The sequence below is a fragment of the Pongo pygmaeus genome, chromosome 9 (assembly GCF_028885625.2).
Source record: "Pongo pygmaeus isolate AG05252 chromosome 9, NHGRI_mPonPyg2-v2.0_pri, whole genome shotgun sequence".
In the NCBI taxonomy this organism is placed as follows: Eukaryota; Metazoa; Chordata; class Mammalia; order Primates; family Hominidae; genus Pongo; species Pongo pygmaeus.
Genome location: NC_072382.2, coordinates 75,169,748 through 75,195,621, shown reverse-complemented (window position 1 = coordinate 75,195,621; position 25,874 = coordinate 75,169,748). Strand labels below are relative to the sequence as shown.

Genomic DNA, 25,874 nt, shown 5'->3' with positions numbered 1-25,874 from the left:
AGGAGAATTGCTTGAACCTGGGAGGCAGAGGTTGCAGTGAGCCAAGATTGTGCTGCTGCACTCCAGCCTAGGTGACACAGGAGACTCTGTCTAAAAAAAAGAAAAAAAATGCTACCTCTTGTGAAACCATTCCTAGCCTGTTTCCAGATACGTTTAGTTACTGCCCACCCCCAACCTTCTTACAACGTGGTCACTATTTCTATCACTGTCTCTCTAAACAATGAGCTCATTTTAAGAGCCTCATTATTTACCTCTGTCTACAAAGTCCATTGGATGCCTGGCACATATTGGGTGCTCAGGTTTGCTTAATAAGCAAATGCTCCTAACAGTATGTTAAGAGCATGGGGCTATGAAGTCATGCCCCATTCCCCTCATGCCTTTGTCTTCAGTCCCCCCAGTCTCAAGATTCTCTCCCCCATCAGATCTACATCTGCCTCCAAAATGTGCCTACCTTCCTTTTTTGGGAAGGAGTTTCCCTTGGACATTCACTAGTGTCTATGTGACAGAGGGCCTTTGGTTTGTCCCAAACATGCTCCTTCTGGCTTTGTGGCAATCCTTCATTCAAGGATCCTGGGGTCTCCTTCTTTATTCCCTTCCTGAGTTCATACATGCTGATCTGTAGGCTCTGCAAGGACACTGTTATGGCCAACACATAGTAGGTGCTCGTTAAAGCCATGTTAAGTGAACAAATGAATGGTCCCTTCTCTTCTGGGGTGTAATGGAATACTCAGTAGACTTGGAATCAGAAGACAGATGCTGCCACTCTGGCCGTGGCTGTAGGCAAGCCATTTCAAATGTCTGAGCTTTTGCTTCCTTGCCTTTAAGTTGGGGATAGTGCCTGTACTTCACAAGGATACCAAGGATGAATGGAGATGAAAGTGCCTAAAACACAACCAACCACAAAGCTCACGAGCATTTAATTCATTCTCAGCCTCCTCCATCAAGTGTAAAGAGGGTTCATCTTCACGGTCATCCTCCTCCTGCTCTTTTAAGTCAAGTATCTGGGCCAAAATGACTTCTGACCAGGGTCCCTTGTAGCATGCAGGAGCAGCATGATGTGGAAGCAAGCCAGGTTTGAATTCTGACAGTCACTTCCAAGCTGTAGGAATTTGGACCTGTCTGCCTACCTGTAAAAGGAACATAACAGCACCTACCTCATAGAGTTGCTGTGAAGATTAAATGAGATGTGTCAAGTGAATTAGATGACATTCAAAATTTGAGTGAACCTGATGAACCTGAGTGCCCCTGAAAACCACACAGGTGATCATGCTGCCCTCTCGTGGACAAGAGGGCACATAGCCCAGCAAAGGCACCCACAAAGTGTTCCGGTGAGAGAAATCAAACCACACATAAGGAACTTCTCTCCTTTACTAGGGAGCTCATGAATTACCCTGAAATATTTCATCATCAACTAAACCAGAAATTTTCAGACATTGATGCACTTGTTAAAATGCAGATCAGTTCTGATTCAATAGGTCTGACATGGGGACACAATTCTCTAATGAGCTTCCAGGAGATACTGATGCTACTGGCCCACAGACTGCCCTGAATAAAGTTCCTAACTATAACAATGTAACAGTGTCATAACAGGAACTACTTATTAAATGTCTTACCATGTGCCAGTAAGTGAGAAAGCCAGTTAACCTAGTTTAACTTGTATAATCCTCAAGACCCTGTGGGGTAGGTACGGTTTATCTCCATTTTTCAGATGAGTAAACTACAGCAGAGAAAGTTTGTTGCCACACCATACAGTGTAAGGGGTGGGGCTTGGGTTCTAATTTAGACACCCTGGCCCCAGAGCCTGCTAGGAAGAAGCCTCCAACAGTGTGGAGGACCACCTAGGAGGGAGGAGGGCAGCAAAGGTACTGATGTGATTGAAGTGAGAGATCATTTAGTGAGGCCTAAGCTAGGGCACTGGCTGTGGGATGGAAAAGAGGGGGACACGGAAAAGAGGATGAACAGGATTTGGTGGTAGACCTGAGGTGGGTGTAAGAGAAGTCATTCACTGTGGGTTATCTGGTTTGGACAACTGGAGAGATGGTGACACCTATCACTTACTGAGCCAGGAAACACGAGGAAGAGCAAGTTTCAGGGGGAAGGTGGTTTCAGCTTTAGAAACAGTCAATACGAAGTGGCTTTTGGTCATCTGGGAGAGACAGGAGGAGGAACCTGGGCCTAACTGTTCAGAGCTCAGGAAATGATTTGGGTTGTAGATGAAGTTTCATGTAAGTGAAGCTATGGTGACTGAGATCATGTGGACAGTGCACAGATTGTCCTGCTCTGGACCAAAGTCGACACAGCCAATAATTAGGAGAGATGGGACTGGAATCCCATCCTGGCTGCAGAGGAGGGTGGCTCTGACCATCCCACTGGGCATTCTGGATCAGGGGACAGGCAGAGCATAACATACTGAAGGGCTATAGGGAAAGGGGTTTCTGGAGTTCCATGACAACTAAGTCCAATGAACTGTCCCCTGCCCCAATATCAGCAGAAATAAGGAAAATTCCACAGAGAAAGACCAGATCAATAAAGGTTGGGAGATATTTATTTTCTTTAAACAAGGTCATAAATAACAAAAAACAAAGTAGGTCCCAGATTCTGGACCATGCAGCAGGACAGGGGTGGGAGGTTGTTGAGTGAAAAGGTGGAGGGGCTACACATCACCTAAGACAGTCACAGAAAAGATGGGCTTCAGGACACTGCCCCTTCCTGCCCTTGGAAATGGCGTGCCTGGGCAATAGGGACAGGCCGCAGTGCTGTGTCGAGGCAGCTGGAAGAAGGCAAAGACTGGGGATGCCAGGCTGTAATGTTTCTGTGTGGAGTGATGTGAAATCCACAAATGGCAAAGAGAAGCTGTAGGTTTGAAGAGGCAAGGGGGCACTGCACACCTCCAGGAACCAGTTATGAAAATGGTTAAATTTGATGATTAAAAACAATTCCATAGGCTTTGGCCTGTGGCTTTGTGCATGGGCTGTATTTAACCTGGGTTGCTCTGTGGCAGGTGAGGGCTCAGGAGGCCCCTGGAGCAGCCTGGCCTCAGCCCAGGGCAGGTGCCCAGACATGTGGGAGTGGGACAGTGGGCTCTCCCAGATGGGAGGCCATGTGCTTGGACTGGCTGGACCTGATTTTCAGGCTGGTTTCTTGTGATGCTATCCACCACCACCGCTCGCTATGGCTAAGGATGGGATCTTGGCCTCTCTGGGTCTTCCAAACCTGGAAGAGTACGACTGGGATAAAATGGTACCCGACTAGTGTTTTATTTGAAAGGGAAAAATAAAGACCACCCCATGCATTGTCCATCCCATAAGGCAGGGCTAGGCCATGCCAAGACAATCTCAAGGGATGGAGGTCCCTGAGCCTGGGAAGACATTTGGACTCAGATGTATCTCCTGATGCTAGGAAGAGAGGGGCTCAGTATGGCAAATCTGGAGGCTTTACCCTAGGCAACGCAGGGAGAGCAGGCAGGAGCTACCCCAGTACAGGGAAGGGAAAGGAGCAGGGGAGCCCTGGACTGGGGAAGCCAATGTTGGTCAAGGGCCCTGGAAAACAATGCTTTTGGCAGAATACATGAAAAGGTTGGTACATCTCGGGGTGCCCGTCTACAGGGAGCCAGTGTCACATGGCTGGGCGGGATGGAGAGGAGACAGTGGCATCACAGTGGCCTCTGGTGCGACGTATTTACAACAGAGCTCGATGTTGAGGAGAGGTGGACAGCAGGTCACTAACAGCCAGGAAACACACTGGAAGAACAGAAAAAGAAGGAAAAACAAATGTAACTATCAGTAGCTTTCCCTTGCTTATCTGTATCCTCCAGGAAGCCCTCCCTAATGACCACCAAGGCCCTTGCAAATCTGACCCATTTCACAGCCCTGACCAGAGCTGGACCCAGGGTCTGCTCTCAGTGTGCTGCTCATTTGCCCAAGGCTCCAAATGGTCGAAGGGCCCCAGCCAAACACTGTTTAGTAAGAGAAATTAGGTCTTTATTGTTGGTTCCTGGGATCCATCAATGGTCAGTTGTTAGAGGGATGGCTCAGCATAGGGGTGTCGCTTCTGTGGTTCACTGTCCCAGGGTCTTGCCATCATCTCCAGTGCTTACCCTGCCCTGTCACTCTCATCTCCCAGGCCCTGGAATTCAGAGTTCTCTAAGGCAGAAGCCATTTCCTTTTCTTAATATTTCTTCTGCAAACTTTCTGAGAGTGGGGAACAAGTTTCCCCAAACCCCCAAACAAATTTCCCCAAATCAGAGAAGAGACTTTTCAATGGTAGGAATGACTCCTCATCAGGGTTGTGGGCTCTCTGAGGATCAAAGGCCTTCTGCAATACAGACCAGGAGCTGGCTGAGGTGGGTCAATACCACCTGGTTTGGTCAACATGCCTCTCTTCTTCCTCAACAAAGAGCCCAACTGTGTTTCCCTAAACAGATGAAGAGCTACCTAGGATGAGAGACCTGGCCCTGTTTCTTCCTCTAGACCAATAGAGGGGGAAATTTTCCCTCCCTTGAGGCATTTGGTAAAATCTGGAGACATTTCTGTTTGTCAGAACTGTGTGTGGGAGGGGTACTACTGTTATCAGGTGGGTAAAAGCCAGGGATACTGCTAAACATCCTACAATGCACAGGACAGTCCCCACAATGAAGAATTATCCACCTCAAAATGTCAATAAAGCTGAGGTTGAAAACCCTGCTCTACGGCTTCCAGGATCACCCCTGCAGAGTGGCTAATATTCTGCCAGCTTCGGAAAGGGAGGGGAAGCAAGCCTGGCAGAGGCACCCATTCCATTCCCAGCTTGCTTAGTAGCTAGCCATGGGAAGACACTGTGCAACACTGTAGAAAACCCTGTCCTAGGCCAGGCGCGGTGGCTTGTGCCTATAATCCCAACACTTCAGGAGGCTGATGCGGGTGGATCACTTGAGGCCAGGAGTTCAAGACCAGCCCGGCCAACATGGAGAAACCCCCATCTTTACTTAAAAAAAAAAAAAAAAAAAAATTAGCCGGGTGTGGTGGCGTATGCCTGTGATCCCAGCTACTCGGGAGGCTGAGGCACTAGATCACTTGAGCCCAGGTGGCAGAAGTTGCAGTGAGCCAAGACTGTGCCAAGAAAAAAAAAAAAAAAAAAAAGCCCTGCTCCATGGCCTGCCCAGCTTTTCTTGGCAGCAGGGCAGAAGAAGCCAAAGAAAACTTCTCTAGGAGCCTGGAAAAGGACTGATTCCTATCCCAGCCTCTTCAAAGGGGCACCTCAAAAACAAATGCACATCACAGTGGGGAGTGAGACTAGGCACAATTTAATCACAGCCTCAGCATCAACCCACAGGAGCACAGCACAAAGAAACAACCAACCATGGCTTTGTAGAAACAGACATGCCAGGCTCTTCACTGAGGAAGAGGAAGAAAGGCATGGTGACCAAACCAGGCAGGGGTAAGGCAGAGATATTTATAGTCCTGCAAATATCTGTTTGTCAGAGTTGGCCAGCACTGCTGGGGTTCTTAAACCCTTGTACCCGCCTTACCACTGGAATCCACCGATGGGTTCTGCAAACCTGTGCCGGATCAGGAAAGTGGCAACAGCTTCAGCTACCTGGAAATGGGAGAGATATTCCAGGCCATATAAAGGTTAGTGATGGGGCTTAGCCTTGGGCTGTGGGCTACTTGTTAGATGGTTAGGCTCTATGGTGCCCTCATCCCACCCACAGGTCTGAGTGGCTTGAAATTAAAAGGACCTAAGCCCTCCCTAGCAGAGCTAGAAGACTCCTCCCCACCATCCTTGCCAGGGATAGCTCCATAGAGCTCAAGAGGAATGACGTGAAGGGCTTATTTGTGCCCTTAGTTACAAAATGGTGTTTTCTCACAGGAGGAGCCCATATTAATTCCTAACTGTGCCTGTGGTTTAGGGAGCAGTTTCTACCCTAATCATCCCTCTTCCATCTGGCTTTTGGGGGTATTGGAGAAGTAGAGCTTAAGATCTTAACCACAGGGCCCTGGGATGAAATAGCAGGGTGTCAGTAGCTCCTCAGCACATATACACAAAACCAATACCATAAGCAGCTGCCAGGGAGAAGTTGGAGAGCTGGTGGAATTGCATCTGCATAGGCTCCACAGCAGCTGCTGCAGGCAATGCAGGCTGAGACTCAGAGACTTGTCTTCTGTGACATCCAGGGTTATTCTCACAGTTGTCCTTTTACAGTCACTGAGCACCAGACTCACCTTGTCAGGGGCATCCTCATGGACTGCATGGCCACACTGGGGTAGGACCTGCATCTGGAACTTCCCTGGAGAGGAATCAAAGCAAGGCAACTTCAGGGACCAAAACAGCCCTCTCTTATGCAGCCTCATAGGTCATTCCAGGAGCCCAGGACCTACCTCCCCATTTCCAACCTCACCTCAATACTCTGGACCCAATTATCAAGTCTTGCTGAGGATCGTAATACAAGTAATTGTAACCTTGTGCCAATCATTTCCCTTCACTTTTTCCTTCTGTCCTATTTAGTGTACATTTACTGTGGGCCAGAGACACACAGAAGAAACAGTTCTTGTCCTCAGGGGATTTACAGTCCAGTAGGGGAGTAAACACAAAAACCAACATTTTAATGCAGCATGTCATTCCTATGATAAAACTGGGCACATGGGGCTGTAAGAGCATAAGAAAGGGAAGTTCACAATCCAAGAGGGACCCAGGAAGGAAGGAAGGCTTGAAATGGCTTGGAATACAAGAAGCTTGGCATGGTGCTTATGAGAGTGTTTAATAATAAGGCTGGAGAGGTAAGCAGGGGCCAAACCATTAAGGATTCTGTAAGCTACGTTAAGGATTCAAAATGTATTATTACAATAATAAGTTACTATCTGAGCACTTAAGCATGTGCCAGGCATTGTACTAAGCACTTCCTCATACTGTCTTACAGAACACTGTAAGCTCATAACTAATGCGACAATGATTGAGAATGAACAGCGATGACTGATAAAGAAGATCCCTAAGGAGACTAAAGGATATGAGACCCAGAGCCCCCATAAGTAGAGACAGCAGATTTTCTCAGCCTCAGATTCTCTATTTATAAAATAAAGGAATGGGCTTGAAAGTTCTTCTGGTCATTACATCCTATGGTTCTTACCCCAGTTACACAGGATTCAAAAAGTTTTCAGTGTACTCTTCTATCCATTTTTAAAGTTGATTCTCAAAATCTACCCTATACAATTGTGCACAAAAATACTGAAATTCTTTTCTGAGATGATGAAACTGAGGCCATGATTAGTCAAGTGACCTGCCCAAGGCCACTTCGTTAATTAGTGGAGGAATAAGATGATCCCATTTAGTAAAGTCCATTCTGTACCCCTCCTCCTGCAGTAAGCGGCCTCTCTCTGGGTGCTCAAGCCTAGTCACCTCTCCCTTCTAGCTCCTAAAGTACTGTTGTTAATGCACTTGGATCCAAACACAGAGCAGCACATGGCCCTCTTGTAAGTTTCAAGTAAGTTTACATTTTATGTGCCACTGGTGCTTGCCTCCCCAGGAGTGTGTCATTTCCATAAGAACAGGGGACAGTGGTGTTATTACTTGCTCTATATCCCTAATAAGACCTAACACAGGGTTGGGCACTGAGTAGATGCTTAAGTCTTTAGCGAATGAATGATGAACAAATGACTAGATCCAAAACTTACAACTCCAATCTCCCTGTTCTTTCTGTTACATCAGCTCTGATGACTAGGGACGCATTTGTCCTTCCTCTTTGGAAGAGTAGGTATAATCAGAGAGAACTCACATACACCAACAACACTGTGCCAGGTACACATAAAATAACATGCTCATGGGTAATCCTCATGATTATTCTATGAGGTGGGAATATTTCCAAACTCTTCTCTCCCACTGCACAGATTAGGAGCCTTAGGTTCAGAGAGCCTAAATTATTTACCCAAGGTGTACTATGAATAGGTGGTAGTTTTCCAGGATTTCGTAACTAAGTCAGCTGGTTTGAACACAGTGCTGGGAAAGCTGTGGTTTGGAATTTATGCAGCCTTAGCCATTTCCCTTTGTTTTATGGAATGTTCCTTATCCTCGCCATTTACTCTCTATACTCATAGGAGGCTTTCTTTAAACCAGAAGGTGGTCTTGATATAATCCATACTGAGGAAACAGGAGGACATCTCGTAAGGAATCGTAATTACTTCCTGAATATAATGAAAGGCATCATTTGTTAGACTACCCGCATTTTTTCCATTTAAACTTCATGTAACTGTACTCAGATATATCATTATCTCCATTTTACAGATGAAGAAACTCAAAATTAACTAAGTTAGGAATTCACTCATACCGCAAAACTATTAACAGTGATTCAAACCCAGGATTGTCTGATTCCAAGGCTGGTGATCAACAATGATTTCAAAGGCTATCCCAGTCCATGTCAACTGCCTTCAGGCAGTCTCAGGGGCCATGTCTGATTCTTCTGTCTGCCCAGCATCATGCATAGGTCTTGCACAGAAAGGGTGCCTAGGAAAGGTTTCTTGAATTGAACTTAAGTGTCTTAGATTCAATTTTGTGGCACTGATGTTGGTAATTACGGGCTTAGACATTTATAAGCATCTACTTAAATAAGTGTCTAAGCCCATAATTACCAACATCAGTGCCATGGAAAAAAATCACACGTTCCCAGCTCATGGTCCTATTCCAGGCCTCAGGATACAATGTAGTTAAAGGAAGGCAAAGCCATGAAGGTCTGGGACCAGAGTTTTATATGTGAGAGCCTTTGAACAACTATTATGAGAGAATATAGCTCCTTTTGCTGTGGAAAGCTTGAGGATAGCTAAAAGAACAGTTTGAGACATCCAGCAGGTTTGCTACATGGGCTAGGACTGGATCTCAGGAGAGAGGGGTGAGGTGGATGTTTAGCTTTGGGAGTCATCAAGGTATAAATGGAAGCCATGAAATTGTCCAGGGAGAGTAAGCAGGGAAGAAAGGTCTAGAACAGATTCTGCCTGAGCCTGAAACTTTGGTCTTGGAGTTGGCACCTCTTCTTCCCATAACCCAAAAGTTGCATGCCTACTGACTTCACCTTCACTGAGTCTTTTACCAGTACTAAAGCAAGAGCCCCCACAAAATTGGACCCGCTGCCTCCACTGTTATCTAGCTAACATACATGCATCTGTACACAGTGCTCAGCATGTCACTTTCCTACTCATTATACCCCACGATCCGTTGGAGCTGCCATCAGTTTTTTCATTTTACAGATTAAGAAGACTAAAGCTGAGGCAAGTCAGATAACTTGCCCAGAGTCAAAAAATTACTGGAAAAGCAGTATTCAAAACTCAGTTTTCCAAACTTCAGAGACCTTACTTTTACCATCTTACCATGCTGTCTTCTAAACAGGTATTTATACCTTTTTATATCTGGATTATCTTGAGCCTTTCCCTTTCCTAAAACTTCTAACAATAAGAAAAATACTGGCCAGCTGCAGTGGCTCACACCTGTAATCTCAGCACTCTGGGAGGCCAAGGCAGGTGGATCACTTGAGGTCAGGAGCTTGACACCAGCCTGGCCAAAATGGTGAAACTCCATCTCTACTAAAAATACAAAAATTAGCTGGGCATGGTGGTGCATGCCTGTAATCCCACTACTGGGGTTGACTGAGGCAGCAGAACTGCTTGAACCTGGGAGGTAGAGGTTGCAGTGAGCCAAGATTGGGCCACTGCACTCCAGCCTGGGCAACAGAGTGAGACTCCAATTCAAAAAAACAAAAACAAAAACAAAAACCCCATAAACAAAAAACTGATCAATAGTCAGAATATCTTTTTTCACAGTATCATACACCTATACAGTACTTCATAATTTTTAAACACATTGCCTCATTTTAACTCTTATAACTGAGACATAGGTAGTATTATAATCTTCATTTTTGGATGGATTTTTTTTTTTTAAACAAATTAGAGCTCAGGAAAGGGAAATACTTGCCCATAATCATATAGTGTGTTAGGAGTAGAGGCGGATGTCCAACTTGGGTCGGACTCTAAAGCTCATGCTTTCTCCGTTATACCTCACTATCTCAGGATGTTAACTGCCCTATCACCCTTTCCTCAGAAAAGGGTCCGGGGGCATAATTTCTTGATAACTTACCTTGCATCTGGCCAATGGTCAGATCTTTATCCAATCTATCAACACCTAGAAAACAAGAGAATTCATTGTGAAATAGATTTTGCTGTTCAAGTACTAACTAAAAAGTGTTACAAAGTTGTAAATATGATGACATTCTCCATTCATGTTTATACCAATCCTAACTCCCAGAGCATACTCTCACCACCAGATAAAACTTTTCAGGTTAAGATTCCCCTATAATTACTATGTTAAACTGGTTCTGAAAACAGGGTTTTACTATTTTAATTCTCATGATAATCAGAATATCCTTATACCACTGTATCTAGCTCTAGACTAAGAAGGACTTGAGCTTGACCAAGTAGACAGGCCAGGCCAGAATTAGGTCATCCTTTATGCTTAGATGAATGCTTATGCTTAGTTAGGTTTAGAGACTGGGTGTGGGGAAGAGAAAAGGCATAGATGAATGAGGAAGGTACTCTACTTTGGATGTCACTACTCATTTGGTGAGAAGTTTTAATGAGGTCATATTGAGATGACAATATACCAACACTGCTATGGACTGAGTTGTGTCCCCCTAAAACTCATGTTGAAGCCCCAATTCCCAATGTGACTGTATTTGGAACTAGGGCCTATAAGGACGTAACCTCAGGTCATGAGGGCAGAGCTCTGACATGATAGGATGAACGTCCCTAATTAACATCCTTAAGAGAAGAGACACCAGAGAGCTCACATTCACTCTTTCTTGGCCATGTGAGGGCACAGAGAGAAGGCAAGCCAGGAAGACAGCCCTCACCACAACCTGACCATGCTGGCACCCTGATCTCAGACTTCCAGCCTCCAGAACTGTGAGAAAATAAATTTCTGTTGTTTAAGCCACTCTGTCTGTGATATTTGGTTATGGCAGCCTGAGCTGACTAATATATGCACATATACACTTACCAGCCAAGAGCAGCAATTTAGGAATGGGACAACTAAGAAAGAGATTGGATAAGCCTCGGAACCAGCCGTCCCAGTATTTTTCTGTTTTTGCCAGTTCAATTCTCCAGGTGTATGGATGGTCTTTCTTGGTCTGGAGGAATAAGAGCAAGTTCTGAGTCTCCGAGGGCAACCCCTGGAGGAACAGGATTAAAAACTAGATCCCTGGGAAAAGGAAAAGGAAGGAAACTAGCACTTATTAAGGACCTACTGAGTCCTAGACATTTTAATATACATTCAATCCTTCCAACAGTCTTGTTATATGGGTCATTGTAATATTCATTTTAAGATAATTACAAGTTTACTTTTTATTGCTATTAGTTTCTGTGAATTTAGGAAACTTTCTTAAGATCACAAAGCTAGTAAGTGGTAGTGCCAAGATTAAGCCTTTCTTATACTTGGTTGGCAAAAGGATGTTTCATCAAAAGAATAACTACAAAGAACATACTGCAGTATGAAAAAATGCTTATAATATAAGCAAGAAACAGATTACAACATGTCATCTAAGTTAGGATTACTACTGGAAAAATGTAGTATAGTAAAGTACTAAAAAGGAAAACTGAAAATAGGTTGATTTGTTAGTAGAGCATTTTTTCTTATATTTTATGATAATGATATAATGTTCCTGCAATAGTAATTTTGAAAGGAAATATGAGACAAATACGACAAAATGTCAACATTTATTAAATCTTTATAGTAGATAAGCACAGAGTATGCAATCAAATATTGGCTGAAAAAATAAATAATTCTCTATAGTTTTCTGTACCATTGAAATATCTGAAACATTATAATTGAAATAAATATACTGAATCAACCACAATATGAAAATCTAAAAGTGAACACGAGATAGTAACATATTACCTTAAAGATCACTGGATGCTTAAGATGTCCATACTACCCAAAGTAATCTACAGATTCAACATAATCTCTATCAAAATTCCAATGGCTTTTTTTTTTAGGAAATAGAAAAAAATCATCTTAAAATTCATATGGAATCTCATGAGACACTGACTAGCCAAAACAATTTTGAAGAAGAACAAAATTGGAGAATTCACACTCCCCAATTACAAAGCTGAAGTAATTGAAACAGCTTGGTACTGCCGTAAAGACAAATAGAGCAGTGGAATAGAATAGAGAGCCCAAAAATAAACCTTCACATAAATGGTCAAATGATTTTTGACAAGACTGCCAAGACCACTCAATGGGGAAAGAACAGTCTCTTCAACAAACAGTACTGGGATAACCAAACAGATATGCATATTCCAAAGAATGAAGCTGGGGCCTTATCCCATATCCAAAAATTAACTCAAATGGATTAAAGACCTAGTAAGACTAAGACTATAAAACTCCTAGAAGAAAACATGGAGGAAAAGCTGGACAGTAGACTTGGTAATGATTTCTTGGATATGACACCAAAAAGCAGTGAACAAAAGCAAAAATAGAAAAATGGTAATACGTGTATGGAATGGGAGAAAATCTTCGCAAATCATGTATCTTATAATGGATTAATATTCAGAATATATAAAGGACTCCTACAATTCAGCAACTAAAAACATTGAGTAACCTGATTAAAAAATGGTCAAAGGGCTTGAACAGACGTTTCTCTAGAGGTGATACAGAAGTGGCCAATAAGCATATGAAACGATGCTTAACATCACTAATCAATAAATAAATGCATATCAACACCACAATGAGATACCACCTCACCCCCATTAGGATGACTACTATCAAAAAAGAGAAAAATAAGTGTTGGTGAGGATGTGGAGAATTCGGAACCCTTGTGTACTGAGTTGTAAAATGGTTCAACCAATAAGAAAAACATCAAGGCAGTTCCTCAAAATATTAAAAACAGAACTACTGTATGATCCAGGAATCCCGCTTCTGGGTACATATCCAAAGAATTGAAAACAGAATCTCAAAAGAGGGATCTGCAAACCCATGTTCATAGCAGCACTATGGATAACAGCCAAGAGGTGGAAGCAACTCAAATGGCCACTGATGGATGAATGAATAAACGAAATGTGGTACATACATATATAATTCAGCCATAAAAAGGAAAGAAATGCTATCACACGCTGCATAGGGACTGAACTTTGAGGACATTATGCAAAGTGACATAAGCCAGTCACAAAAAGACATATAATATATGATCCCACTTATATGAGGCATCTAAAATAGTCAAATTCATAGAAAGTAGAATGGTGGTAACCAGGGGCCTTTGGAAGAGTTTTGGAAAAGGGGAGTTTTTGTTTAATAGGCATAAAATCTCAGATGTTTCACAACAATGTGAATATTAACTGTACACTTAAAAATTACCAAGATGGCATATTTTATGGTTTTTGTTTTGTTTTTGTTTTTTATCACAGTAAAAAAAAAAAAAAAAAAAAAAAAAAGAAAGAAAGAAAAAGAAAAAGACTGCCAGATGGGAAACCAAGAAACTTGGGTCTTCTAGTCCTATCTTTGCCACTGATTTTCTCAGGTCCCTTCCCTTCTCTGGGCCTTGGTCTTCCATCAGTAAAAGGAGACATAAAGGTATCTTATGATTCAAATATTCTCACTAAAGAACTAATTCTATTCTCCACTGTTAATATTTACCAGGGGTAGGACACTTTAAAGGAAATACTGCCATTTCAACCTGGAACCTCAGCCTGTCCTATTCCCCACAACACTATGAGCCATTTCTAAGAGATCAGCTCCACCGTCAGAGACAAGGCATAACCTCACAAGCCCCTCCTACATGCACACTAAACTTCACAGGGAAATGACAAATTTAAGGTAAGAGAACCTCCAAAAAGTAATATTAAGTTTATCTCAAATCTTAAAATTTGCAAAACTAAAGAAAAAATTCTGGATAGAATTAGGATTTCTTCTGTATTTAGGTTATTGGAAATAAATCCTTTCTCCAAAGAGCTGGATCATAAAGTTTAGTTTAGATGCCTATTAGATGCTGTGAAAATGGTAATAAAGCAGGTTGATATAATGAGATCCACTTCTTGTTGGGTGGGAGAAACAGAAAGTCGGCTAACAATCTTCCTGGGATGTTTACCTGGGCGAGATGCAGTTCTCCACACAAAGGCATCCACCACAGGCCTTGCATTATCTCCCATTGTTTCACTGGAAAAGTGTTTAAAAACATAACGCTTTGTGTCAGTCAGATCTGACTGAATGCAAGTCCCAAAGCCATTATTAACTAATAACTGTGGGTCCCTTGGGAAAGTTAATTTCTTCCAGCCTGGTTTTTTTTTTTTTGAGACAGAGTCTTACTCTGTCACCTGGGCTGGGGTACAGTGGCGCAATCTCGGCTCACTGCAACCTCTGCCTCCCGGGTTCAAGCGATTCTTCTGCCTCAGCCTCCCGAGTAGCTGGGACTACAGGCGCACACCACCACGCCCAGCTAATTTTTGTATTTTTAGTAGAGACGGGGTTTCACCATGTTGGCCAGGATGATCTCAATCTCCTGACCTCGTGATCCACCCACCTCGGCCTCCCAAAGTGCTGAGATTACAGGCATGAGCCACTGCGCCCGGCCCAGACTGTTTTCTTAGCTGTGAAATTGGCAACACAAGATCTGAAAGAATTGTAAGGATGAGCTAAAGATACTCATGTATATAAAACAACAGGAGCGTGGTCTGGCACATAAACAAGTATTAAAATTTTTAAAAAATATATAGGATGTCAATAACCTTGAAAAAGAAGAACAAAGTTGGAGGACTTACACACTGTCTGATTTCAAGACATACAACAAGGCTACAATAACGAAGACAGTGTGGTACTTGCATAAGGGCAGACATATAGATCAACAGAATAGAATTCAGAGTCCAGAAATAAAATCTAACATTTATAGTCAACTGATTTTCGGCAAAGGTGGCAAGACAATTAAATGGGGAAAAAGGAGCCTTTTCAATAAATGGAGCTGGGACACGCTGTTTATTGGGTATCTACATGCAAAAGAATGAAGTTGGTTCCATTCCTGATATCATACACAAACATTAACTCAAAATGGCACATAGGCCTAAATGTAACAGCTAAAACAAGAAAATTCTTAGAAGAAAACATAGGTATAAATCTTCATGACTTTTAGGCAAAGACTTCTTAGATATAATACCAAAAGTACAAGGGACAAAAAGAAAAATAGATAAATTGAATTTCATCAAAATTAAAAACGTCTACACTTCTAAGAATGCCATCAAGAAAGTGAAAAGACAACCCACGGAATGGGAGAAAGTATTTGCAAATTAGGGATCTGTATCTAGAATATATATAGAACTCTTACAATTCAGTAATAAAATCAAATAACCCAAGTAAAAAATGGGCAAAGTATCTAACAAACATTTCTCCAAAGAAGATATATAAGTGGACAATAAGCACATGAAAAGAAACTCAATATCAGCAGTCATTAGGAAAATGAAAATCAAAACCACAATCAGATATCACTTCATATACACTAGGATGGCTATAATCAAAAAGAGAGAAAATAACAAGTGTTGACAAGGATATTGAGAAACTGGAACACTCATAAACTGCAAGTGGGAATGTAAAAGGGTGCACCTGCTTTGGAAAATGGTCTGTCAGTTCCTCAAAAGGTTAAATATAGTTACCATATGATCGATCAGTTCCACTCCCAGCTGTGTACCCAAGACAAATAATAAAAGCCTATATCCACACAAAAAGTTGCACACAAATGTTCAAAGAAGTATTATTCATAATAGACAAAAAGTGGAAACAACTCAAATGTCCATCAAGCGATGAATGGATTAAAAACTGTGGTATAGCCATACAATGTCACATTATTCAACCATATAGAGAAATGAAGTATTTGATAGGTGCTACAATATGGATGAACCCTGGTAATTTTATTCTAAGAGAAAAGAAGCCAGTCAGAAAAGACCACATATTATATAGTTCCATCTATATTTAATGTCCAGATTAGGCAAATCTATAGAGATTAGATTAGTGGTTGCCTAAGCTGGGAGGGTTGGGGAGAAATGGGGAGTGAATACTCATGGACACTCCTTATTAATGTGCCTCAGTTCACCCTCTCAACAGAACTGCCGGAGTTTATGAAACCACATAATTGGGCTTATAAAAAAAATACAAAGAAAAAATGAGTTAGAATTAAAAATCAAGGATCTGGGTGTGTTTTAGCTTTAACTTTTATGTGTGACCATGGGCAAGTATCTGTACCTAAGTTGTAAAATGGTGATAATACCTACAATGCAGAACTAAAATGAGAATTAGAGATGATAAATGTGAAGCATTCAGCATAGTGCTTAGCACATAATGGGTAAAAAGCAATTGATTATATTAAGAGTCTCAAATCTACTAAATGCATGCTTGATTACCTTGGGCAAATCTCTTAACTTCTAAGCCTCAGATTCTACACCATAATATGGGAGAAAAGATCTCTCCACACCTCATAAGGTGTTGAGAGGACCAAACAGACCATGCGTTATTTAAACCTTTGTAAACTCTAAAGAGGTACAAAGTATTACATTTCTGATCACTGATTTTAAAGATGGCAAGAAGATCCTCAAATTTAAAATACTGTTTAAAAATGTATTCTCCTTCTTGCTAACAGCAGCATCTCCAAATGCAAAGGAGTAGGTCATTACATGTTCATTACCTGCCATTAGTAAGATGTTTATAATCGAATCCATCCCTAGTCTGCTGTTCATGAGCACTAAACATTTTCAAGAAAAAAGCACTTGTTACCACTACTTGCCCGGCAAGTACTCATAAAACACTATTTATACAACCCTGAGCTAAATGCAGAGGGAAATTCATGCAGAACATCAGTTTCTGCCACAAAATACACATTTTTTGTTTGTTTGGAATACAATTCTTGCACAGAGGACAACATGAGTCAACAGGTGACTAGCAAAGGACCATAGTATTTCTGAGTGTGACTTATAAAATCAGTTCTATGACTTAATATGTACAACTTCAAAAAAAAAGTGCTAAGGTGTGTCATACAGACTTTCAGTGCTGTCTTGGAAAGAGAGTGATACTAACTGAGGTCAGAAAGCTTCCCCAAGGAAGTTGGGTGTGGTGGCACACACCTGTAGTCCCAGCTATAGCTACTGGGGAGGCTGAGGTGGGATGATCACGTGAGCCAAGGAATTCAGCCTGGGCAACATAGCAAAACCCAGTCTCAAACGAAAAAAAAAAAAAAAAAAAAAAGGAAAGAAAATTAAAGAGCTTCCTCAAGGAGAAAAACTTTGAAAGACAGATGGACAGGGTAAGATCTGCATGAGCTTAGGCCAGGCGTGGTGGCTCACGCCTGTAATCCCAGGCGTGGGATTACACCTTTGGGAGGCCAAGGGTGGATCACGAGGTCAGGAGATTGAGACCATCCTGACTAACCCGGTGAAACCCCGTCTCTACTAAAAATAACAAAAAAAATTAGCCAAGTGTGGTGGCGGGCGCCTGTAGTCCCAGCTACACGGGACGCGGAGGCAGGAGAATGGCATGAACCCGCGAGGCGGAGCTTGCAGTGAGCTGAGATCGCGCCATTGCACTCCAGCCCGGGCGACTGAGCAAGACTCTGTCTCAAAAAAAAAAAAAAGATCTGGATGAGCTTAGAGTAGACTGGTAGGAAATGGAATTTTTGTCATGGGAGGAAACACAGGAACAGAAGAACAGTCTGTTTTAGGAGAGGTGTATAGCGTAGTTTTATGTTCCAATTGGTCAGAGCTATCAACAGTGCTTTACATCTTATAGTTAAGCTAAGTATCTCTTATGATAGTGTCTTTGCTCCCTAAAATATCTAATGGCAAACAAAAAGAACAATGTTATCACCCCTTCCCACCCACACACAGTTTGAACCATTCCATACCGCATCTTTTCAAGAATGATTTTACCCACCTCCATGTCATCTTCCTTTTTCCTCTTGCTTATAGACTCACTTCCTTCCTCATCTTCTTCTTCTTCCTCTATGATTCCTTCCACTATAGATTTTGAGCCTTCTGGACTTGTAATTCCTTCACACCTAGGTTTTTTTTAAAAAAGTGCTATTACACACCTCTGTCCAATACACAAATTATCTCAGAGGTACTCATACTTACAGCCTTTTATAATCAAATGTTAGTTAAAACTTAACAATCATCCTGGTAGGAGGATAGAATTGTGCATTTCCAGGGCTGTGGAAAATCATGGCCAATGTATAACTATTCTCCAAGGGCTGGTTTCCAGTTCTTGCACCAATACTGACCCACAGAAAGGGAGCAACCACTTCCTCAGGCATGAGTTTTATTGGCATAATCTCATATAATCTTCATAACAATCCTATGAAGTAGCCCTGAAGAGTTAAGAAAATTGTCCAGCATCACCTAACTCATAAGTGGATAAGGCTGGGATGCAAATCCAGGCTCAACTAACTCCAAAACATGGTGCTTTTCTGCTGAACCCTGCTTACAGTAGAACAAGGCTCAAACAGAATGATAAAAGGCCTCACTTTTTAATTAGCTGACAGAAACCATCTGAACCAACCAATTATCTTGTTGTTTTTCTCTTAAAAATTGCATCTCTTTATTATATTCTTTGGTAGAAAAATTATTATTATATCAACAGCTGGTACCATACTTCCTTTAGAGAGAACTTGATGGAAAAAACACATTGACAAGCTCTAAAGGTAAAAAAATCCCAAGGGCCTGGGCAACAACTAGTGCCAAGGTTTGCTCTGCATGATAGAGAACAATCTGTTATTTTGCCCTTGACAAAGATAGAGAAGGAAAAGGAGAGAGAAAAAGCAAGATAAAAAGAGACTGGGATAAATTCAAAAGTCAGCGGTAGATTTTTAAGAATGATAACTTCTCCCTTTCTGTCTTCTCTGCCAAACCTTCAGTGAAGTGTACATTCACAGATCTTTTGTTAAGTAGGTGTTTTATATGAAACTTGAGGTGCCAAGTTTCACATCTAGTATACAGTATAGATGTGATAAAAAAAAAACAACAGTGTAACAAAGAAACATATGCTTTGAATTTCTATAGCCTGTGGATTAGGAGGTTCAAGGCAATTCCACCTAGATTATAAGGGGCAGGAAAGCTCCAGCTATCTATGGGACAGTTAACACACGTGCACATACGCACTCTCCTACACATAGGTTTATTTATTAAGAGAAAACATCACTGGAAATAAAATTTTAAAATCACTCAACTATCTGCATATATGCCATGTAAAATGCTTTACTACTGATTAGACAAATTTGAGGTCTCAGAATATTTAGGAATTGAAAAGTGGGCAGTCTCACAGCTTATTCAAAGTCTTGCATTTTGACTGCCTGATATTTCTACTGAAATTGCCCTTTTAGGCATAAAACCCATAAGATAGGCCTTGAAGTCATATACACAGGAGTTTGAATCTCAGCTATGTCATCCACTAGCTATGTCATCCACTAGCTATGTGATCTTGGGAAACTACCTCTCTGAACTTCTATTTCCTCATCTATAAAGCAATACTTATCTTAAAGAGGTATTGTAGGGATTAAATGAGATAGTGCAAATGAATTAATGAATCTAGGTAATAAACATCAACGGCTCCTGACATTAAAAAAAAAAGACAATTGGCTGGGCATGATGGCTCATGTCTGTAATCCCAGCATTTTGGGAGACCGAGGTGGGCGAATCATGAGGTCAGGAGATAGAGACCATCCTGGCTAACACGGTGAAACCCCGTCTCTACTAAAAATATAAAAAATCAGTCGGGCATGGTGGCACATGCCTGTAGTCCCAGCTACTCGGGAGGCTGAGGCAGAAGAATTGCTTGAACCCGGGAGGCAGAGGTTGCAGTGAGCTGAGATTGCGTCACTGCACTGCAGCCTGGGCGAGAGAGACTCTGTCTCAAAAAAAAAAAAAAAAAGACAACCAGACATTATGTACTTCCTGATGGCAGTACACAACATCACCTATCAAGTATTCTTGCAAACAAAACACCTGAACCCGATGAAGCTTGTAGATTTAACTATTTACACAGAATATAAGGAACAAAGGAATATGTTAAATTATGGCCTGAGAATTCAATCAGCAAATCCAGATCATGGGAAATTCTATGGGGCAAACAAGGTTTCCTCAAGAAATACATTGCAAGGAATCAAAAAAGAGAGGGAGATAGAAGTGGAACCTTAGATTAAAAGATGCATGAGAGGTGGATCAACCAATTGCTATCTACTTATTTTGATTTTGACTTTAATTGTAAAAAATTATAAGACAATCAGAAATGTGAATATTGATTAGATATTTGATGATATTAAAGAATTGCCAATTTTTTTAGGTATAATAATGTCATCGTGATGATGTTTAAAGAGCCCTTATTTTTAGATCATATGAAAATCTTGCAGAGGAAACTATATTTGTTTGGAATTTGCTTCAAAATATTTTGTGACTAGGGGAAATACATAGGGGCACAGATGAAACAAATGAGACATGGTTATGGGTTAATAACCATTGAAAATGGACAACGGGAACACTGGGGTCCATCCACTGTATCACTCTTCTTTTATATGTGCAAAATTTTTCCATAATATAAGGTTTTAAAAATGAGACAGTGCATATAAAATACCTTGCACAGTGCCTGGCAAATAGTAAGCACTCAATGCCATTATCATTTTCATCTAACTTCTGTCTGTTCTGTTGGGCAACATTTTCTCAATTCATCTAAAGTTTATTTTGTGACTATACAGCAATACCCAGAATGCCATGTAATTCTATCAGGAAAGATCAATTGGGCTAAATGATCTTAGCTCACTCTTAGAATCTGGCTTTCACTCAGGCTATGCCAGAGCTTTTTTATTATAATTCCCTCACAGCCAGGTTTGGCTTAGAAGGAAACTGTTACTAGAATGAAACTCAGCTGCTATCACTGAAGTTAACATAATTTGTAATGTCTATGCTCTGGGATTTGCTTTTTAACACACAGAGTTTTGCTAAGGTAATCCAGTATTAAATGAGGAGGAAAAAAAAGAAAGGGAAGGAAAGGAAGGAGAGAAAGGAAGGAAGGCAAAAGAAAATCTGTCTGTCCCAACTGAACTCACCTGTAAAATTACTTAAAATAATAAAGGCATTTACTGGAATGGTAGAATCGGTGTAAGACAAAAGAAGCAATCTGTAATTCCCTCACCATGTTTCCGCCTCTAACCAGACCAAGGGGGAAGAGTAAGACCTACTGTTTGACTTGGCCAACCATTGAGACACGGGCAGACTCCAGATTTCGAATCTGGCCACTCTTCACACTGGGAAAGAAAAGAAGGAAGAGAGAAGGTTATTCAGTATCCATTGTATCACATCATTGGAATCAAATAAATAATTCTACAGATTATGTGAGACCTAATAAAAAGTAGTGATCACCAGTGTTTCTTACTATAGAGATTGCCACTATTACTCACCTGGCTACATGGTTTTATAAGTAAAAATTAAGTAAAAACATCATAGCCATTTCAGTTCTGCAGATATTTATCAAGAGGATACTAGGTGCCAGGCCTATATTCAAGAAGCACATAATTTGGTAGGGAGAAAAAGACACATATAATGTCAATATAATAAGGCAAGGTTCAAAGAAGGCACTTGATCATGAATGAGGAGGTCAGAGCAAGTTCCCCAGAGGTCACAGCTAAACTGAGGAGTACAGATAACAAGTTTAACCAGAAAATAAAAGAGGTTAGTTAGAGCATTCTAGGCAGAGGGCACATTATGAACAAAGGTGCTGTGATGTGAAAGTCGGCAGGATAATGATTTTAGAGGACTGGGTGCAAGGAGAAGCAGGGAGGAGATAAAAGGGGAGCATGACAGAGTATGATTGGTAGGCAGGCGCCAGCTTCTCCAGGGCCTTGTGTGCCGTGCTACAGGGCTTAGGCTATCTGAATAAATTAGTCTTCTCACATTTGTCCACCTAAGTACAACTAAGGGCAAAGCAAAATGACTGCATTCCCAGGGTGAACTGGAAACACTGCCTGAAGCAAGCCACCAGGAGAAAGCACTTCTTTAAATCTCATTTCTTAGTTTAAAAAATCATTCAAAATTTTAAAGCCCCCCTCCTCAGATAATGACATTATTTCTTACTTTAATGGTAAACCGAGGCAATCAGAACTATTACCTCATCTTTTAACTACCAAATGAATCCACAAATTCACCAATACTTGTAATAATATACTCTGCCTTGATGCCTGTTTAATACATGAAATATCTCTATTCCTATCAAGGCCAACCTTGGGCACTAGTTCCCATCCCCTCTTGCTTCTGAAAAGATACTCTTTCTTTCAGTTATCCTGTCTCTCTTCTGTGTCACTTTTTTTCTCTCATGGATGTCACAAGCATACTCCATTATCTAGCCCTTAAAAACATTCCCAATGCCACATTCACTACCTATTACTCCATTTCTCTGCTCTCCTATACAGCAAAGCTCCTCAAAAGAGTTATCTTGCTTTCTCTACTTTGTCACCTCTCATCCTTTCTCCAACTTATATATGATTTTTATCTCCCATTTATTTTCAGATATTTATTTTGTTAAGGTCACCTCTATCATGCCAATTCCAATGGTCATTTCTTGGTCCTCATCTTACTTGGTCTCTCTGCAGCATCTGACACAGTTGTTCTCTCCCTCCTTCTACAAACACTTAATATACTCACCTGGTTTTCCTTTTACCTCATCAACCGTGCCTTTTCAGTTTCCTTGTTGGATCTTCCTCTTCTTCCCAAGCTCTAAATATTGTGGAATATCCCAAGACTCAGTCTTGGATCTTTTTCCCATCAATATCAAGTTCCTAGGTCTTTACATTCAATCTTTCACTTTTAATATTAACTATGTGATGACGATTCTCCAATTTATCTCTAGTTCAGCCTCTTCTAACTAGTATATACAACTGCCTACTTAACATTTCCACTTACATATGTAATAAGCATTTGAGTTTATCCAAGCAAAACTGATTCTCTGCCCCTTATTTGCTCCGATATCTACTTCTTTCTGTTTCTACCATTCATCCAATTGCTTGGGCTAAAAACCTAGAAGTCATCCTTAAGTCCCTTCCTGCCCTCCCCCGTCTCTATCCCAACATCCAATCCATAAACCAGTCCTGTCAGCTCTACCTTGAAAATACATTAAAAAATGACTCTCTTCCTCTGTTGCCATCCTAGTCTATGTTTACCATTATTACTCTCCTTTACTATAACAGTATCCTAACCAACTTCACACCTCATTCCCCACTTCTTCTTCTATTCGATTTTCCTCAGAACAGCCAGAGTGGTGTAACCAAGATGCAAATTTGTATCTGTCTGACCTCAAAGCCCAGGTTTCCCCTAACTTTTTTGTTTTGTTTCGAGACAAGGTCTCACTCTGTTGTTCGGGCTAAAGTGCAGTGGCATGATCATAGCTCACTATAACCTTGAACTTCTGGGCTCAAATGATCCTTCCACCTCAGCCTCCTGAGTAGCTGGGACTACAGGCACATGCCACCACACCCAGCTAATTAAAAAATATATATATTTTTTGTAGAGACAGGGTCTCACTATGTTGCCCAGGCTGGTCTCAAACTCCTGGCCTCAAGTGATATTCCTATCTCAGCCTCCCAAAGCACTGGGATTACAGGTGTGAGCCACCACACCTGGCCTAAAGCCCAGGTTCTTAATGACTATACCCCTGCCACCTCTCATTAGGAAACCTATGAGAGCAAAAGCAGTAATTCATTGGCCTTATATTTCAACATAAAAAAAAAATCTGGAATAGCCAAAATGGCCATCAGTCATAAACTTGATTCAGATATCCAGCAGAATAAAAAACAAAATTACCAAATACCTCATAGTATAATAATTTTCAGGTTCAGAAAGATCAATGACTCTCATGAAACCCAGAACATCTTAACATTTAACAAACAGAACCCTTATTCTATCCTGTATCTGGCAAAAGAAACAAGACTACTTTAAGAGAAGGCCTACCGTGATACCCAGGCTGCATTAGGTATATCCCCTGGCTTCCTTCATTGTGTTATGTTTATGCGTTTCCTTGTTTGCATCCCCAGTTTTTTGATGATAGGAACTGAGCCTGATTCATCCCCCAGTTCTTAGATCAGGTACTGACACATCTTAGGCACTAGAAAAAAAAATTTACCGAATAAATTTTTAGAGTTTGGAAAAAGGGCCAGGCGTAGTGACTCATACCTATTATCCCATGACTCTGAGAGGCCGAGGCGGGTGGGAAGACTGCTTGAGCTCAGGAGTTCAAGACCAGCCCAGCCAACATGATAAAACCCTGTCTCTACCAAAAAAAAAAATCAAAAAACAAAAATTAGCTGGGCATTGTGGTGCACAGCTGTAGTCCCAGCTACTTGGGTGGCTGAGGCAGGAGGATCACTTGAGCCCAGAAGGTCAAGGCTGCGGTGAGAGCTGTAATCACGCCACTGGACTCCAGCCTGGGCGACAGAGTGACACCCTGTCTCAAAAAAAAAAAAAAAAGTTTGGATAAAAGATGGATGGGCTTTAGACAACTGAGCCAAGTCTAGAATAACTTTCTCACTGGTTGTTACTGCGGAAGCAGGCAGGGCACCTGAGATACAAGCCAAGCTGGCAGCAGCTACATTCTTGATGCTATCTGCCCAAGATAGATCTTTGATATTTCTGTGAGAACAGGAATCCTGCATCACAGTAGTGAACAGGAAGTGGTAGAAACAACTTCACCAACACAAACATCATTCTGACAAGCCATATTCTTGCATAAGACCACTTGTCCTAGGAAAACGCCTAGGATATATTTACCAAGTCCTAAATTTCCACTTGATATCTGATTCAGTTAACAGATATATTCTGCCTGCTAGGGCAGTATGCCATATGCTATATGAAAGTAGAAAATAAATACAGAATAGCTTCTTCCCTTATGATGCAGGAAGGGCATTAAGACAGACATTAATGAAAATTAACAATATGAGCCATATCCCTCAAGGGAGGATTGGAAAACTTAAGGGTATACAGTGCAATATAATACAGACTTAAAGGTCTCTAGTAATTTTGCTGAAAGAGTCATCTTGGTGGTTTGGAGAACTTAAGAGAAAATGTTCTGAAGAAGAGACTGGAGATGGAGTTAGAAGAATAGGAAGGAAGATAGGATGATGAAGACATTTATCCAAAGACTGATCTCCTTGTGGGAAGGGACAGTGTTTTATTCATCTCTGAATCTTCACTCGTTAGCACAAAATAAGTGTTTAATAAATACTTTATCAAATGATTAACTGAATTAATGAATAAATTCATTCCTTTGCTTAAATGGAATTCTGTCACTGATTTTTACAAAAACTATTTACCCGTTGAGTTTATTTACCCAAAATCCAAATAAATTTGAGGGAATGGAACCTATAGCCATCTTCCATTTCTCCACCATTTTATCTGAAACACAGAAAGTAAATCTAAAACCATGGAGCATCAGAGGTGGATGATGCCTTAGAAACCACCTAGTATAACCTCTCACCTCAGAGGCAGAAACAGCTAGACAGCAGATGATCAATAATTACTAAGATTCCAGGAGGAATCTTAGTATACACTATAGTGTATTGGGAAAACAACGGGTTTCAGACAACTTAGCCAAATCTAAAATATTTTTAAATATTCAAAAAATTCTGCTGTTTATATGATGTTTCCTCATATGCTATTACAATAAGGCGTGGCAACTGAAATTGTATTCCTTCAACTTGGTGCTTGACCTAAAAAAGAAGAAAAGCTACAATCTAACATTTAGAATAAAGGCAACAGTGGCTGGGCAGTGTGGCTCACACCACAACCCCAACACTTTGGGAGGCTAAAGTGGGAGGATTACTTGAGGCCAGGAATTTGATTACTTGATTACTTGAGGCCAGG

At 41.2% G+C, this 25,874-nt stretch overlaps 2 protein-coding genes and 1 non-coding gene across 5 annotated transcripts in view; 2 read left to right on the top strand and 1 right to left on the bottom strand.

The window, feature by feature from the left end:
* The window catches only part of P4HA3 (prolyl 4-hydroxylase subunit alpha 3), a 67,982-nt gene extending 60,787 nt beyond the window's left edge, over positions 1 to 7,195 (top strand). For both annotated transcript variants that reach the window (XM_063672084.1, XM_054440938.2), the window contains 2 exons: positions 5,460 to 5,609; positions 6,896 to 7,195. The gene's annotated coding sequence lies outside the window, so the exon portion shown is untranslated. The remainder of the gene's footprint in view (positions 1 to 5,459; positions 5,610 to 6,895) is intronic.
* The window catches only part of PPME1 (protein phosphatase methylesterase 1), an 80,541-nt gene continuing 57,194 nt past the window's right edge, over positions 2,528 to 25,874 (bottom strand). The window contains exons 8-14 of one of the 2 annotated variants that reach the window (XM_054440941.2): positions 21,206 to 21,271; positions 17,911 to 18,034; positions 11,011 to 11,140; positions 10,093 to 10,137; positions 6,201 to 6,265; positions 5,507 to 5,574; positions 2,528 to 3,740 (exon numbers count right to left, since the gene is read on the bottom strand). In XM_054440941.2, the coding sequence (XP_054296916.1) occupies positions 3,722 to 3,740; positions 5,507 to 5,574; positions 6,201 to 6,265; positions 10,093 to 10,137; positions 11,011 to 11,140; positions 17,911 to 18,034; positions 21,206 to 21,271 (517 nt within the window). In that variant the 3' untranslated portion in view covers positions 2,528 to 3,721. Of the gene's footprint in view, positions 3,741 to 5,506; positions 5,575 to 5,603; positions 6,266 to 10,092; positions 10,138 to 11,010; positions 11,141 to 17,910; positions 18,035 to 21,205; positions 21,272 to 25,874 lie in introns of those variants that run through there. The other variant, XM_054440940.2, reaches the window with a different exon arrangement.
* Positions 4,688 to 4,826, top strand: LOC129009148 (small nucleolar RNA SNORA7). Its single transcript, XR_008492684.1, has one exon. It is a non-coding gene; the product is annotated as a small nucleolar RNA SNORA7 (small nucleolar RNA).